Source organism: Ceratotherium simum, chromosome 3 (assembly GCF_057802395.1).
Source record: "Ceratotherium simum simum isolate JZ-2026a chromosome 3, ASM5780239v1, whole genome shotgun sequence".
In the NCBI taxonomy this organism is placed as follows: domain Eukaryota; kingdom Metazoa; phylum Chordata; class Mammalia; order Perissodactyla; family Rhinocerotidae; genus Ceratotherium; species Ceratotherium simum.
The window spans coordinates 28,569,881-28,587,157 of NC_141902.1; the positions used below are offsets into that span (position 1 = coordinate 28,569,881).

The 17,277-nt window shown below is 40.4% G+C and overlaps 1 protein-coding gene and 1 non-coding gene across 4 annotated transcripts; one reads left to right on the forward strand and one right to left on the reverse strand.

The window, feature by feature from the left end:
- Positions 1-496: 496 nt before the first annotated feature.
- On the reverse strand, positions 497-10,475 carry PARP2 (poly(ADP-ribose) polymerase 2). 3 transcript variants are annotated; one of them, XM_087424397.1, is made up of 16 exons: positions 10,401-10,475; positions 8,800-8,961; positions 8,410-8,471; positions 7,567-7,617; positions 6,045-6,141; positions 5,503-5,578; positions 4,761-4,863; positions 3,856-4,018; positions 3,459-3,597; positions 2,578-2,641; positions 2,362-2,496; positions 1,970-2,097; positions 1,711-1,810; positions 1,254-1,352; positions 885-1,009; positions 497-766 (listed from the first exon to the last, which is right to left on the reverse strand). In XM_087424397.1, the coding sequence occupies exons 1-16, from the start codon at positions 10,444-10,446 to the stop codon at positions 607-609; spliced, it is 1,710 nt and encodes a 569-aa protein (XP_087280523.1). In that variant the 5' UTR covers positions 10,447-10,475; the 3' UTR covers positions 497-606. The 3 variants fall into 3 exon arrangements, with proteins under 3 accessions (XP_087280523.1, XP_087280518.1, XP_087280527.1); XM_087424392.1 differs by having other exon boundaries at positions 8,401-8,471; XM_087424401.1 differs by lacking the exons at positions 1,970-2,097; positions 2,362-2,496; positions 2,578-2,641 and having other exon boundaries at positions 8,401-8,471.
- Positions 10,476-10,680: 205 nt separating this feature from the next.
- On the forward strand, positions 10,681-11,013 carry LOC147917497 (Nuclear RNase P). Its single transcript, XR_015551756.1, has one exon.
- Positions 11,014-17,277: the final 6,264 nt, after the last annotated feature.

Consider the following 17,277-nt stretch of genomic DNA (forward strand, 5'->3'; position numbering starts at 1 on the left):
TCTGGATCTGACCTGGACTTTGGTACTCTCAGATGGAGCACTGTACGTCAAAACTCACTCTACTTCTCTCCTTTCCTCCCTGAGATGTATTTAGGCTTAGAAACAGTTGTCCAAGTGCTTCCCAAATTTTTGGACATCTGTTGAGTCTTATGATGTTAAGGGTCTGCAGTTGGTAAACAGGGGAAAAGGCAAGCGAGAAAATTTGGATGGGAAAAAGGTGAATAATTTAGCCTTTGCTGCCTCTACCCTTCCTGCAATAATACTCAACAAACTCTGGTTGACAAAAAAATTGAAATAAATGGGGGAAAAGCATCAGTCTCCAATAGCATCCCTCAATGCAGAGAGGCTATTCTAGTGTGAAAGAACAAGATCCTCAGTAACATGCAGCTAGCTGTGGATATACAGAGCAATGTGTACTTTCTGTCTTCGAAATAACGATATATTAACCCCAGAAGAAATACGTGCTTGGAGAAGTAAAGCCCAAAGAAGCCAGTGGTAGATTCGTACTATTTTTATTACATAAAATATCAGAAAATTCAAAAGTACAGCATTGCCTATTTTCTTGCTTGTAGATCATGTCTTCTCTGGTTTATTTAATATCAACATTCACCACAGCTGCAGGAAATTAAATTGAACCTTTAGAAGGTATCGCATACGGACCTGGTTGGGGCTGTAGACAATAAATTCATTGTAATTGAGGGTATAACCCTCTGGATTCAGAATTCCTGTGTCACTTGCTGGTCCTAAGGGCACTGTACTCCCATTCCTGCCAAATGCAAAAAAGTGTGTCAATATCTGCCCCTGGTTCAGAAGCTGGAATACAGAAAGTAGAGTCTTATCTGCCCAAAAGGAATCTTCTGGCCCTCCACGCTCTGAGTACTTACAGCGTGGTGAAGGAGGCAGGACTGGGAGCCATCTTGCCCAGCCCCTTGGTGCTATGTTTGCCCTGAAGTAATCCTTCTGCCTCAGGATTGGCCTCTAGTAGCTCATTACACTGACCTAGAGCTACCTGCAAAACAAAAGACCTTTGAACACCCACATCCTACTGAGAATTGGATGGCTCTAAGGCCAAACAGAAAATCCCATCAGTACTTTCTTCCCCTACTCCAGCAGAGGAATCCAATACAATGGAAATTGCCCTTGGCTCCCCTCTTAAGTTCTCCCACACGAACCTCTTGGCACTGCAAACTTTTCTCTTTGGAAAAACAGGAACTAACAATAAACTAGAGATCACAGATGTGTTCCTGCCTCACCTCTGATAAGAGCAGCAGTCCAGTGTCCTTTAGGCGAGAGGCAAAGCAGTAATTGGCACTCTTGGAAGACATGTCGGCAAAGTAGATTCCTTTTCCAAACTGAAATATATAAACAGCAAGGTCTGTTGCTTAACCCATTGTGTTAGAAAGGAGGCTCATACCATTGATCTTGTGTTTCCATCATCTTAAACACAATATAGACCCTTCATTTCCCCTCACAATTCTGTTCCAAGGCAGATGCATTGGTGAATCTCTGGTTTCTAGGGGGAAACGAGGAATATCTTTAGGAATTTAAAGAAAGAGGGACATAGTAAGAAATGTCAGGGTTATCATTGAGTTGGTTTAATTCTTTAGGGGACCACCTAACCCTAATCTAGAAAAAAAAGGAAAAAAGGACTGAGAAAATTATTGAATCCTTTTCCCTTGTGCCTCCTTCCAGGGTTCAATTTCTACTTACCATGTAACCTGTGATGGGAGCTTCAGGTGGGGCAATTCGAAGCCCATGGCTCAGGATTCCCACCCAGTTACTCAGCCTGGAACCATGCCATAGCAGCATCCTGAGGAAAAGCCATTATTATTATACTCTCTGTTGCTCTCCTGCAAACACAGGCCATAAGCATAAAAACAATAGCCACCTCTGCCATCCTTCTCTATAAGTTCCATAACTGCACTTCGGGCAAGGGAATATCTTCCCAAACCCAAAGCTAAAGTGAGACCTGTTATGAAGGTCCTCTCTGAAGGCTTCTTTCTCACCCTCCTTCTCTACTTCAAAAACATCCAGTAAGGTCATGGTATAGTCAGTGTGTGTGGGAGCATGAGTAGACTGTAGGTACTGGGAAATCACCTGTGAAGAAGAATGAAAGAAATGGCTGATATGGACTCTACAAGAGACCAGGCTGAGCTGAAGAACCTCAGGGCTTCTGTTATAAACCGACAGACCTTTCTGCTCCTAAATGGTCTCACAAGGCAGTTAGAAAGACGTCTACCTTCCCAAATTCCTAGTAAACAGAAATTCTGGCCTATAGGAAAGTTTGCTCTTAACCAGAAGTAGTGAGAGAATGGGAGGGTGGGTCTTAAAGGTAGGAAAATAAATGATCATTTTTCTTACTTTGAACTCATAACTTTCATGGTCTAGAGGGTGCAAGGCACAACGTAGTTTTCTATAGTGTTGGTCCAATGGGTGTTCCTGGCTTTGCAGCTCTGTCTTTACCAGTTTAATGGCAATTTCAATGTCTCCCAAAGCCTGATGAGATGAGATACAGAATCAATGTGGGAGGAACTTGGGACAAGAAATTCAGTACTTCCCAATCCATACATATCTCACCTCTAGTAGCTGTACTTTGTCTGACAGTTCTTTCTCTGTCCGGATTAATGGAGGGGTACGGAGTCTAAGGACAGAGATAGGACCCATAATGAATTCTCTGATGTGTGGTGAAAAGGCACATGACTAAAAGTAACAGACTAAAGATAGGTCCTTTAGAAAATAGGTATAAGAAACTAGGGTTTTCCAACTGAGAGAGAGAGATCTGAAAAGAGACTTTAACTTAAAATATATAAAGAAATATGATATATATACTCTGAGTATTATAAAATAAACAAACTGTATAGATTTTGACATTTGGGACCAGAGTTGAAATTCTTTTTTATGGGATACTTTTTTAAATAAGATATATCCATATCAATAAGGAATAGTCTGGATATAGTCCTGTCTAGAAGTAGACCTGTTGAACACTCAGGGTTATTTCTAGGTCACAGGGCTCTATAAAGCAATGGAAGGAATAAAAATAGAATAAGCACAAAAATACAGAATCAACAAAGATAAAATGTATTTTATAGACCTAATATCATTTGAGTTCACAGAAATGGTGTTAGTGTGGTTATAGTCACCCTAAAGAATAGGAAATGGGGGGTGATATGCCTGAAGGTGTTTTATTTGTTGGTTGGATAGCTAGACCCATTCTCTCTTGAGTTAGTAACTTCCACTTGGTCAGAAAATATGGTTGTAATCAGGCCAGGAGATTGCATGCCATACTCATAAGCTGATTAAATAGGCTACCTATAAATCATTTTGGTTCTGCATCTATTCAAGATGATCATTTCCTTAGAAATGAAAGATTAAAAAGAATATAGTTGCAGCTGAGTGGATATGGTGTAGTGGATATGGTTGGGTAAAAGACCAAAGTGAAGTAATAGCACTGGCCTTACCCAAAGTCATGTGGGATCCTGGTATAGAATTCATTGCATGCTTCCACGAGAGCTCGTCCATGCTGGCCAGCCCGAATACAATCCTCGATCTTCTTAAGAGACTGGTAACCTGCCCTGATTTGTGCCACTGTCAGCTTCCCTGTAGGCCCAGCAAGAGATCACACTCCACAACTAGGGTCCCATCCTGTAAATTGTATTTATGTCCCTGCCCAACAAAGACTCTCACCTTTCAACTTTCAAAATAGTTCCTCCTCCCTCTACATAACCTCTCATCCCAAATCTCTTTTTCTTCATTCAGTAATATCAGCAAGCTTTAAATCATGATGGTGATGTAGTATCCCATTAGAGGAACTAGGAAATATGAAGAGAAAATGTAGAATAGAATCTGAAGTCCTACCAAGTGGGGCTTTCTTGGTATCATATTTCATTTCTACCATCATCTCTTCCATGGCCTGGACATTACAGATCAACTTTATCAGCTCCTGGACACGAAGATCTAGCTGTGACTCTGGTTTCACGGAGGATTTAAGAGATTCCTCTTTTTTTGTTTCCTCTTCACTCTATAGCAAAAAGAAATATATATATCCTAAGATCTGAAAGGACCTGTCTTAAGCTCCCTGCAAGGACTGGCTCTACAATATCCTGGGCAGGTGAACATCGATCAGCCTCTGCTTGAACACAGTCGCATTCCATGATTAACCTGGTTAGAGTACTCACTGTGACTTCCGCCTTCTCGTCCTACTTCTGCCTCCCGTAGTTAAACACTGAAAATAAGTCTAACAGGCCCTCCTAATAAGACGTTGTTAAGAACGTAAAGACAGCTAGTACGTCTCAAATCTTCTCATCTTAAAAGACTAGTATTTCTCCATTTTTCAGATATGTCACAGTTTTCAGCATCCTGCTTGCACCTCAGTTTGTCAAAATTAATTTTTTTTTACTGTGGTGCATAACCAGAAGTGAAGACAACTTTAAATGTGGCTTTATCAGTTTGACTATTTATTACTCCTCTCTTGATCCATAACATTAAACTTCTGGAAACAGGACCCAAGATTTAATAAGAACCTTAGTAAATCACAGAGATTAGAAAAGCACATTGTATGCTCCTTCTACAGTCTCTTCAAAATTATAAAGATCAGTGAAAGTTACCCCTGAGGGAACTGTAATCTTTCCTTAGGTGGAAAACAGCAAGACTCAAGATATCCTGGTCTGTTCTAGTCTAGGACCTGATCTAAGCCATTCTGGTAGATTTCACTCTGGTTACGAGGAAACAGGTTTTCCCTCAAGCATACAGTCAGAGTTTACCTGAGTATTGGTGGTATAGTCCATCTGTAGCATATCATATTTTCCAGGCACCTTCTCAAACTTCTCACGATCCTCCCAATTGTTTTTTGTTTTGTCAAGGAATCTGTAGAGTCCAAGGTGGTAAGAAAATCTTACAAATAAGGGTCTGCTACCAGGGATGGGTTTACAATTATGTCCTCAGACAGAACATCTCCAAACTTATTTTGCATAACAGAGCTCTTTTACACATGAACTTTCCATAAATCTGGATTCTCAATTAGGATCCTGAATGGACTAGAAAAGCTCTGGAGACAAAGGGAACAAAAAATGGGAAAAAAGGACCCTTGAGCTTCCCAAAGGCCCCAAAATACCACAAAAGCCATTTGGATTTAAGATAAAAGATCCCTATCTGATCCCTTTCTCCAAAAGAAACGTTCCCAGAGACTCCAGAAAGTTCTTCATCCATATCATAGTAAAATAATTTTTTAAACTCTAACTGGATATTCTCATCCCACTTTTCCAAAATTTCCTAAATTGTTGGTCATGTGCTAAATACATTAGATTCTTCTGTTTTTAGTCAATTTCAAAGTTCTTGGTGATGTAATCCCTAAGGATGCAGTTTGGTGTTCCAGTCACAGAATCTTCGTAGTGGAAAGACATTAACATTTAGGCCAGATCACACTTACTATAAAATTCTTAAAGAAGATACATCCAAGAAGAAGAAAGGTATTTTTTTTTTTTGCACTCATTTCTTAGCACTCACTTCTTCTGAAAGATTTCCTTGGCCTTGTTGAGATCCCCCGAACAAGCCACCAAGCTGTGCTGCCCTGTTTTCCCAACTGCAAAGTAAATGCCACACATAAGATGGTTCCCTGCCCCCCAACCCAAGAAAAGTTCTGTAATAGTAACAAGCCAGCTCTCTAAAGTCTCTCCACTTAGCACTTGACAAATGGGCAGGAAGGGGAGAAGGGCAAGGTGAAAGGGCTTAGGGAACTGATCCTCCTGATATTAGTTACTTGTTAACTGCCACAGTCTCTGAGCAGCACTAGCAGACCAATGCAGCAGAGTTCTCAGCCTCAACAGGCTGCTCTTAGTTTTTCCAATGGGAACTTCCTAATGACGGTCTGCCATTCCTCAATTTCAAGAAGCACATTCCTAATGTGCTTCCTAATGATTCCTAAGCCCCTCCCAGGTTATAGAGCCTCCATTCCACCAATTTAAACCCAGAGGATCTTTTGTCCATTCACTAAGCTGCTTCTAGCTTTCTGAATGACAACTCATAAAATCCATAATAAAAGTCATTACCTCGGCCCCATCTCATCCAAACACTGAAGTTCCTCTGGGCATCATCTTCTAACAGTTGAATCACATAGTACTTGTTGTTGTTGAATTGAAGATTGGTCTATGATGAGTGAGAGAAATATGAACATAAAAGAGAGGTTTGCAAATGGAGGCCACGTAAACCAATGATTCTTCCATGTTTATGGTGCCAGTAACTGCTGTAAGGAAAAGGATAGCAGGGGGGCAAGAAAATCAGGTTCCTGTAAGAGTAAGGATATAAGGAAGGCATAGGGTTTCTATATTAAACTTTGGATTCCTAGAAATTAAAGCTGGAGCCTGGATGTTTCCTAAAACCCTCTACCCAACCTCAAATATCCTCTATTGATTGGCTCCTATTTTTTCCTGCCTCAGTTCCTCAATAGATATTTTCTAGGCCCTGTGTGTTTTCCAGTTCCCAATCCATTCCCAATTATTATTTTCCAAGTGAAAACAATTTTGATGCCCCAAAAGTCTATAACTATTACGCTTGTGTGTTTTGACAACTTACTCTTTAATAGTTCTAACTGCAGCTTTGGTTTGTTAGCTGCAGCATTTTGACAATGAGCTGAGAGCAGGATGATGTTGGGAGGGGACAGAGGATAGGCAGAACCACCGCCACATCTGTCCCATACCTAATATGACCCGACTTAGAGACACTGAGAGAGAATGTGACTAGTATCTGAAGGGAGGTCTCCTGCAAGTAACTAACTCTGAGTGAAGAGAAGGAGCGGTCCATGATAAGGAACAGCAGCTTGTGCCGTAAGGCCAAGCCCTGGGTACCCAGGCACTCTTCTTTGTCAAGCTGCCCCTTCCTATCTCCTGCCCGCTCACATTATAAAGCCACAGGATGTTAGAACAAAAAAGGGCCTTACGATCTTTTCTATCTGCTCATGATACTTTAAGTGAAAGAAGTAGTGACAAAGGAATACTGGTAGCTAAAATTAAAATTATATAAGCTGGATCAATAAATTCAAATATGAAGAGATATTCAGGAAATATATTAACCAGGCAAAGGTATTATTTATTCTAAACAATAAAAATAAACAAATAGAGAAAGGTTATTTAAAAAGAAAAAATTAACAAATTTAACTACACAAAAATTTAAATCTTCAATAAGGGCAAAAAGTATACCATAAAGAAAATCAAAAGGCAAATGACAAATTTGGAAAAGATATAAGCAATTTAGATTATAGACAAAGGACTAGTCTCCATATCATATAAATTTCCTTGAAGCCAGTAAGATAAAGACCAACAAACTATTAGAAAGCATGCAAAACAATATGAACCAAGAGTTCACAGGTTCAACAAGACATGAAATCTACAAAAAGATCTGCTTCTCACAGAGGACTTGGCTACCAGGTAGAGTGCATGAGGGCTGAATACTCGGAAGTAGGAACCACAGTGGCTAATATAAGGGACTTCAGAATTAAAGACCTAGGCATTGGGACACTGTCATCAATAATTATCAAGAAGAAATTCCCATAAATAGAATGGCTCCTCCCCTTACCTGATTTAGCATGACATCATAGACATCATTCCCTTCACAGTACACATGGGCCTAGAGAGAAAAGAAAATGCTGACGTTTGTATAGTCTCAGCTCTGATGAGATCCTAAGTGAGGCTCTAAATTTTCTCATGCCTCAAGGTGTCATTCTCCAGCACTACATGGGAAAGAAATGCAAAAGTATGTTCTTCTACACATAACCTGTCATTCCTACAATGAAAACATGTTGCCTTTTTGTAATTACAGAAATACAAAGGTTTCACTTAAAGGAAACCTGCTCCAGGGCTGCCCCTGTGGCCTAGTGGTTAAGTTCAGCACGCTCTGCTTCAGTGGCTGGGGTTTGGTTCCCAGGTGTGGACCTACACCACTCGCTGTCAGCCATGCTGTGGCAGCAACCCATATACAACATAGAGGAAGACTGGCAACAGATGTTAGCTAAGGGTTAATCTTCCTCAGGGAAAAAAAAAAAAAAGAAACTTGCTCCAGAGGAAGCTTTTCTTTTGTATTCCTCAAATCCTTCTCCCATTCATCAGTAACTCATGCCATACCAGGGTATAGTTTCTCATTTCTTCCTTGATAATGATATAATTTTCTAATTGAGAAAGAGAATGAGGTGTGGAAGTCTGATCACAACCCCAGAAGTTAACCCTATTAAAAACATCCTGATTGTTAACCCCAAACCCCACCACTCCCATCTCTGAGCCTTGAAGAAAATTAATCACTAGTAATATTTTGGAGAGGATTCCTAAAATGAATACTAGCAACGTTCTAGAGGAGAATCCCAATAACAACAGAACACTGCTCTCTGAGAAATCAATGGGCTGAGGAGTCTCTCACCTTCCCCACCTTGTCTGTGCACTCCGGGTCCACAGGTGCTTTGCCCTTTAATAGCAAGGTCTTCACAGACTCTGAGGAAAGAAAGATATGAACTATGGCTACTTGCACGAGAACCAAAAATAGGTGTCCTGGTTAGCCAGAAACCTGTCATAATTAACTTTGCCCTTCCCAAGCAATCTTGATCTGTCCAGGCCTCAATCCAGCCCAAATACACAAAACTGAAGATTCCAAGAAAGCAGATTAGTCCTGTGGTATGTCCAAAGGACAGAAAGTTAATTATGTCTTTAAGAAAGGAAAGAACGAGAGTTGAAAGGACAAGATAGCCCCCACTCTCACTCCTCCCAGAGACCCTCCTGCCAGCCCATGTCCTCTGTGCTGGGCCTACCACAAGAAGCTGACCTTGCTTGTCTTCTGTCCTGTTCTTATCAGCCTTTCCTCCAGCCACAGGCTCCTTTTTCACCCCCTGACTCTGGCATCTTCGAGATTTCTTGGCAGGAGGAGGGTCTTTTGTAGCTGTGTTGCCATTATTAACTCTTTTAGTTTCATTTAATGCTACAGAAGCTATGGGCAAGAAGAATGGGCAAAGAAGCAAAACAAAGAATGAGTACACACTGAATGTGATCCTACTTTGAAAAAAACATCATTCTTTTTTTTTTTGTGAGGAAGATCAGCCCTGAGCTAACATCCATGCCAATCCTCCTCTTTTTTTTTTTTTTTTTGCTTTTGCCGAGGAAGCCGGGCCCTGGGCTAACATCTGTGCCATTTTCCTCCACTTTATAAGGGACGCTGCCACAGCATGGCTTGACAAGCTGTGCCTCCGTGCGCACCTGGGATGGAACCTGCGAACCCTGGGGCCGGCCAACGTGAAGCGCGCCCACTTAATGGCTACAGCACCAGGCTGGCCCAAAACATCATCTGTTTAAAGAAATGGTTTTGTAAGTTTACAAAGAAATAATAACAATTCTTTTTTTTTTTTTGCTGAGGAAGATTAGCCCGGAGCTAACATCTGTGCCAAGTTTCCTCTATTTTATATGTGGGTCACCGCCACAGCATGGCTGACAAGTGGTGTAGGTCCGCATGGTGATCCAAACCCCACAACCTGGGCTGTGGAAGTGGAACTGGCATGGTACCTAATCACTACACCACTGGGCTGTCCCTAATAACAGCTCTTGATAACAGTGTGAGTAATCGCTTCCAAAATTGCTATTCTAGCCAAATACAATAAAATATAAAAAAGTAAATTAAAATAAAATAAATTTAAGAAATAATTTAAGAATGAAATAAAAAAAAAGAGAGTGCCCCAGGGCTCTTGTGAGCCATAGCCTGAGGCATGAGTCTCATAGCCTGCTTATCTTTTCTGCTTACTTGTGCCCCAATAACCCCCTCTCCCCCAAATATCTATCTTCAAACTACCTAAGATGGTATGAGACAATGGTTAGTAGAGTGCTCTGGAGCCTAGCTTAGAGCCCAGCTCCGTCTCTTGTAGCTGTGGAAGCTTGCAGAAGTTATTTCATCTCTTTGTACCTCAGTTGCCCCAAATGTAAAATCCGGAGGATGACAACAATAGTACCAGATCTGAGGGTGGACCTATGCATTTAAGATAATACAATACACAGTGATGACGAGATCTCATCAGTTCTAAGACTTGCAGTTTACTCTCTCTGAACCGGGAGGCATCTTACAATAGATGACATGAACAGTCATGTTCAGTCACGTGCATCATGTTCTAATTGGAAGCGTTTTTCCTTTCTTAGTGGTACATAAAATGATGCACCTTACAATTAATTTTTTTAATTGGAATAACAGTGCTGGCACTATGTTAGTCGTTACAGGCCCACAATTCTGTAATCTAAATAACTCTGAAAACTGAAATTTTAAGTTTAGAACCAAAACTAGCTTGGTAGTCAAGCGCGGGTCAGGGGCGACGGAAGGGGGTGGGGCTAGACTAGAGGGCGCCGTTCCTTTTCCGACTTCCCGCCGCCCAACAAAGAGCTTCGAACCTCGCGCCCGCCTGCCGCTGCTCGTCCCCCGCCGCCGAGCCGCCATGGAGTCCGAATGTTGACGTCATCAACCCTCTCCCATGAAAGGCCCACCTAGCGTCACAGGGCGGGAACACGCGGCGCGCGTGCGTGTAGGCGAGAAGATGCCCGCCAGAGACTGGGGAGGTACGCTCCACGATATTTGCATATCGCTGTGTCCTGTGGGAAGTCACCCTAACTGTGAAATGTCTTTAGATATGTGAGTCTTATAAAGGCTGCCTGGCGCATGTTTGCTCCGTAGGGCGGAGGGAAGCTCATCGGTGGGGCTACGAGCTGAGTGCGTCACGTCACTCTACCCCCATGTCCCTTGGGAAGGTCTGAGACCAGGGCCAACAGCGGCCCTAACAGGGCCCTCCCTGAGTTGCAGGGAGGTGAGTTCCCAGAGAACGGGTCTCCGCGCGAGGGCAGAATGGGCAGGAGATGCTGTGGACCCCGCCCTTGGGGAGGGGCCCGGCGGATGCCTCCTTAGCCGGAGCTTGGAACAGACTCACGGCCAGCGAAGCGAGTTCAATGGCTGAGGTGAGGTACCCTGCACGGGGGCCTCATAACCCAATTCAGACTACTCTCCCCCGCCCTGTTTTGAAGAAAAATATTGGAAGAGAGTTAGAAGCATCGTTAGAATAGAATGCGCTAATATAGAACAGAAGCATAGCATAGGGTGGTGAAAATTTGAGAAAAGTTGTTTGACTAGGGAAGAAGGGAACAGGGAGGGGGATGCAACGGGCGAGGAAGCATACAAGAATACGTATGAAATCTGGAGCCCGTGAAGGCAGAGAAAGCTGGTCATCTGAATTTTAGAAAGGTATTTGGTGACATTAGGTCAGAGGTTCTCAAATGTTTGGGTGCCACAACCCCACGGAGGGTGGGGGCAGCGCACTTAACAAGCAGATCCCTGATTCCCCATCTCAGACCCTCTGAATCAAAAACTGAAACTCTACCTTTTTAACAAGAACACCGGGGAACTCTGATATTGGTGATTTTCATTACATAGATAGGTGTAGATGTATATATTCATTACTTGAACAATATTTATTGGATACCTCTCTGGGTTCTGGGTATGCAATAGTTTAGCTCCAATAGACATAGTTCATGTCTTCATGGAGCTTATATACTGTCTAGTTGGAGGGACAGACATTAATCAAGTAATCACACAAGCAAAAGTAAAAGTACAGCTTCGATAAGCGCTATAAGGAGAAGCATACAATACTAAGGGAAGTTTAATGGGAGAGCAAATTGGGGAACTCATCACTAATGACAGGAGTTGAGCTGTGTCAGAAGAATCAATAAATGAAGAGGGGAGACAAGTTGTGGCTGGAGCAATGAAAACAATGGGAAGTGTTGTGTGAGATGAGTTGGAGTGGCAGCCAATGCCCACAGCAAGCCAGGCTTTCCAAAAATCGTGCTTTGTCCTAATATGGCTGTGTGTGTATGAACTGTGGATGGCTTAAAGACTAACATTCAAAAATGAAACTTATAAAATAAAAAATAAAACAGCAAGAAAACTCTTAGGCAGAAAATACACATAAATATCTTTTAGGCTTTGAGGTAGGGAAGGAGTTTCTTAAGACACACAAGTCATTGAGTATAAGAGAAAATATTGATAAATTTGGTTATATTAAAATTGAGAATTTTTGTGCATCAAAATATGTAAAGTTTAGAAAGAAGAAAACAAAATTCACATTATTTGCATGTGATTTGATTATGAATATAAAAAATCCAGAAGAAACTACAGGATAACTTAATAGGAAAGTTTAGCAAGGCTGATAGAAAATAACAGAATAAATTGCATCTTTATAAAAAAAGCTTCAAATAAGTAGAAATAGAATTTTTAAAAAGATACCATTTATAATAACAGCAAATCATGTCAAGTACTTGGGAATAAATCTGGCAAAATGTAGGTGTTCAACCAATATTTGTAGAATTGAATTGGGTTGGTTAATCTGTTTCAGTGGTAAATACAGCCTATTGCATCTGACTTAACTATGGCACAAATAAGCTAGACCTATCTAAAAGGCATTAATTTGGAGATAGGAAAATGTAATAAAAAAGGAAAATTTATTAAAAATAGCTAATACTTAGTAGAGCTGTCTTTGTGTACTAGACACTGAGCTAAGTGCTTTACGGGCATAATCTCATTTAATCTTCATAATGATAAAAGCCAGATTTTGTTTAGTGCTTACTATGCTATGCGCTTTACACACATTATTTAATTCTCACAACAACTCTACAGGGTAGATTTATTATTATCCCTATTTTACAGCTGAGGAAATTGAGCTTTAGAAAAATTTAAGTAATTTATTCAAGGTCACACAGTTCATTCATTTTCTGGGGTTGCCATAACTAAGTATCACAGGCTGGGTGGATCAAACAACAAAAATTTGTTTTCTCACAATTCTGGAGTCTAGAAGTCCAAGATAAAAGTGTCAGCAGGGTTGGTTTCTTCTAAGGTCTCTCTCCTTGGCTTGTAGATGGCCGTCTTCTTCCCAACCTTCCCATATATGGTCTTTGTGCTTGTCTGTGTCCTAATCTCCTCTTCTAATAAGGACACTAGTGATATGGGATTAGGGCCTATTCATATGATCTTTTTTACCTTAATTACTATTTTAAAAGCACTACCTCCAAATACAGCAACAGTCTGAGGTACTGGGGGTTAAAAATTTAACGTATGCATTTTGAGGGGGGACACAATTCAGCCCATAACACACAGTTCCTAAGAGGCAGGGTCAGATCTGGGTAACTCCAAATTTTGTTGTTATCCACTAGGCTAATGTATTCTTCATTTTCATGACAGTAATTACCACCTTATACATGCAAAAACATTTCTTTTTCTTTAGTTTTTGTTTAGTTTCTTTCTTCTCTTTAGTTTTTTTTTTTTTTGGTGGTCAGAGTAAGAATTACTGAAAATATTTTTTGAAGGTATGACTTTTTTATAGTCAGATACAAAATAAGTATAACTAAAATAGTAGTGAAACATATCATCAATAACCAGAAGAAACTGTTTAACAAATGAATGGTAGATGATAATTTTCTTAGGTTTTAAACAAAGCAAGAATACGGAGAAAAATAACGTGTTTGACTACTTATTCTTAGAAAAGAACTTGAGAAAATGCCCAATGGAAAGCTACTGAGTGTTTAAGAGTTGAATTAAATGTGCTTAACATATAAAGAGCTGTCTCGAAGTCATAAGAAAAACCAAAACCTCTGTAGCTAAGTGGACAAAAGATATGAATAAACAGTTTGCATTATGATAAGCAAATACATGGAAAAATGTTGAGGCTCACATAGCTTAAAAGTGCAAATTAATATTCCACAGGAACTGGCCTACTGTCTTCAAAAAAAATAATGATTGGCACTGCTCTAGATTAAAAGAGACTTTTTTTTTTTCCTTAGGAAGATTCGCTCTGAGCTAACATCTATGCCAATCTTCCTCTATTTTTTAGTATGTGGGCTGTCAGCACAGCATGGCCGTTAACAGAGCAGTATAGGTACATGCCCGGGAACCAAACCTGGGCCTCGGAAGCAGAGTGCACCGAACTTAACCACTAGGTCACCAGGGCTGGCCCTAAGAGAGAATTTTGAGGCATAGCAACCAAATGCAGTGTTTGGTATTTGGATGCTGGGTTAAACAAGCCAGCAATGAAAGACCTTTGGGGAGCAACTGGGGATATGTAGATATGGACTGAGTATTAGATGATTTTAGGGAATTACTTATTAGATGTGATAATGGTATTGTAGTTATGATAAAAAATGTACTTAAAAAATGCATGCTATAGTATTTAGGGGTGAAATACCCTGATATCTGGAATTTGCTTTAAAATACTTCAGCCAAAACAATCAAATGAAGCAAATATGTCAAAATACAGACACTTGTTAAATTTAGGTAATAGGCATATAGATATCCATTATATTCTTTTTTTTTTTTGTGAGGAAGATCAGCCCTGAGCTAACATACGTGCCAATCCTCCTCTTTTTGCTGAGGAAGACGGGCCCTGAGCTAACGTCTATTGCCAATCCTCCTCCTTTTTTTCCCTTTTTCTCCCCAAAGCCCCAGTAGATAGTTGTATGTCGTAGTTGCACATCCTTCTAGTTGCTGTACGTGGGACGCGGCCTCAGCATGGTCGGACAAGCGGTGTGTCAGTGCGCGCCTGTGATCTGAACCTGGGCACCAGTAGTGGAGCGCGAGCACTTAACTGCTAAGCCACGGGGCTGGCCCCTCCATTATATTATTTTCTCTACTTTTCTATATGCTTAAGATTGCCATAATAAATTGAAAAATATTAAGGAAAAAATGATAAATTAGTCAAAATAAGTATAACTAGAGAAGAGCTAACTGTGCAAATCAAGACTTCATATTCTAATAAGTGAACATTTTAGGTGGCCTTACTGGTTATAATGAGATAGTCCTAAGATTTATTTAAATTTTTTTATCTGTAGTCTAGATCAACATATCATAATGACAGGAAAATGGTCATTAAATGTAGAAAGTACATAATTGTTGGGAAAGTCTACATATTTCAAAAAGCAAAATGTATGAAAGGCAGGGATTTATGATGGCCAAGATTAAACAAATAGGCCTTTAAAATAGAAAGGGACTCTTCCTAGTGACCAGTTGTTTGGGTGTATATCATATTGGATTGAGCAACTAGCACCCATGTCCTAATAAAGAATCATTTAGTTCACACATAAGATCATGCAACCTCAAATGGGTGAAGCAATCTATAAATATATATGTTATTTTCCTGATTTGAGTTCCAAGAAAGCCTAGAAATATTTTCTGGTAAAATTTCTGAAATCCTAGAATATATAAAATACATAAAATATAATGAGAAATAGAAGAAGAAAAATGAAGAGGAAGAGAGAGGAGGAAAAGAGAAAGGGGAAAAAGAAGAGATAAAAAATTTAAACAATAATATTTATAGAGTGTAAATGTGAATGTACTGCTTGGCCTTGTTATCATTATTATATTTGTGTGTTGTTTCAGAAGCATAAATCATTAGAGAAAATCTGATATTTTAAATTTGTCATTTCAATTAAATATTTAAAAGTTTTAAATATTTATTATTTATAAAGCACATTAAAACAAGATACCATCTCCGTGGATTTACCAGCAATACTCATATTGCTGTGGCATCATAAATTTGTTCAACTTTTGGAAAGCAAAACAGTAGCAAAGTTTCAGGAGACCTCCAGACCCCGACCGATGGGGAAGAAAGAAGAGAAGATGTGGTATACATACACAATGGAATACTACTCAGCCATAAGAAACGATGACATCCAGCCATTTGTGACAACATGGATGGACACTGAGGGTATTATGCAAAATGAAATAAGTCAGAGGGAGAAGGTCAAATACCATATCATTTCCTTCATTAAGTAGTAGATAATAACAACAATAAATAAACACATAGAGACAGAGATTGGATTGGTGGTTACCAGAGGGGAAAGGGGGAGGGAGGAGGGCGAAAGGGATAATTCGGAACATGTGTGTGGTGATGGGTTGTAATTAGTATTTGGGTGGTGAACATGATGTAATCTATGCAGAAATAGAAGTATAATGATGTATACCTGAAATTTATACAATGTTATAAACCAATGTTACTGCAATAAACAAAAAATTTAAAAAAAAAAATAGAAGAGAAGAGGTATCAGCAGGGGTACTGATGTGATAAAGTGGGAAGGGGAAGGAATTATAGGTCTAGAGAAGTAGGAAGGAGTTAGCCAAAAAGCCTGGTGAAGGATCGTGATTAAAGCAAAGGGGCCTAGGGCCAGCCCCGTGGCTTAGCAGTTAAGTGCGCGCTCCGCTACTGGTGGCCCGGGTTCAGATCCTGGGCGCTCACTGACACACCGCTTCTCTGGCCATGCTGAGGCTGCGTCCCACATACAGCAACTAGAAGGATGTGCAACTATGACATACAACTATACTGGGGGCTTTGGGGGAAAAAAAAAAGGAGGAGGATTGGCAATAGCTCAGAGCTGGTCTTCCTCAGCAAAAAAAAAAGCAAAGGGGCCTAAAATTCATCCCAGGTATCTCAAGGTCAGGGACTTTATGGAAGAAGGAAATGAGTTCTATGGAAGAATAGAAGTAGAGAAGAGATGCAGAGAAATATAAGTGCAGGACCAGAAGAGAGATGAACAGAGTAGCTGCCACAGGATGTGACTAGAGGGGGGATGAGAAGGGAAGTTTCTGAAAGGGTGTTTTGGGGGGAGTTTTGTTTGCTTTCTTTTGCTTTTTTTGTTTTTGTTTATAATGGTACCATCAAGAATTGGGGATAATGGGATAAATCTGTCATACTGTATAATCTTTATACCATTTCGTAACTATAGATATGTAACAAACATGAATTCTTCCACAAATTCAGGATGTGTGTGGAGGGTGGGGAGATTGTTGTTTCCCAACACCCTACTAAGAAGACGCCTCTCTCCTCCCCTGAATTGTCCAAGAATCCTTAGGCCTATGGTTAGGGAGGGGCAGCCTGACTCCTGAATCCATCCTAACACACAGTCTGTCTCACTCACTGTCACATGGTGTGGCTCCACTATGGTGCTGGAATGATGATCTTGTTCAAGTAGATCATTGCATAGGTAAGCAAGGTTCTTTGAGGGCATATGACCCATTGTTGAGCTCTAAGCATGGCCCAAGATGTCCCACTTAGGGCCACTTAATGCTCCATATTTTAATACCCCCCATAAGATTGTAGAGTCAGCTAATTTCAGCGTCTGCAACCCAATAGATCCAGGACCCAGATCCTTTCATCATTCACCTCTTCAGAAAAACACATTAGAGATTTTCCATTTCAACCCTTAAAACACATAAGCTCTGTGAATCTTTGCCTTCATA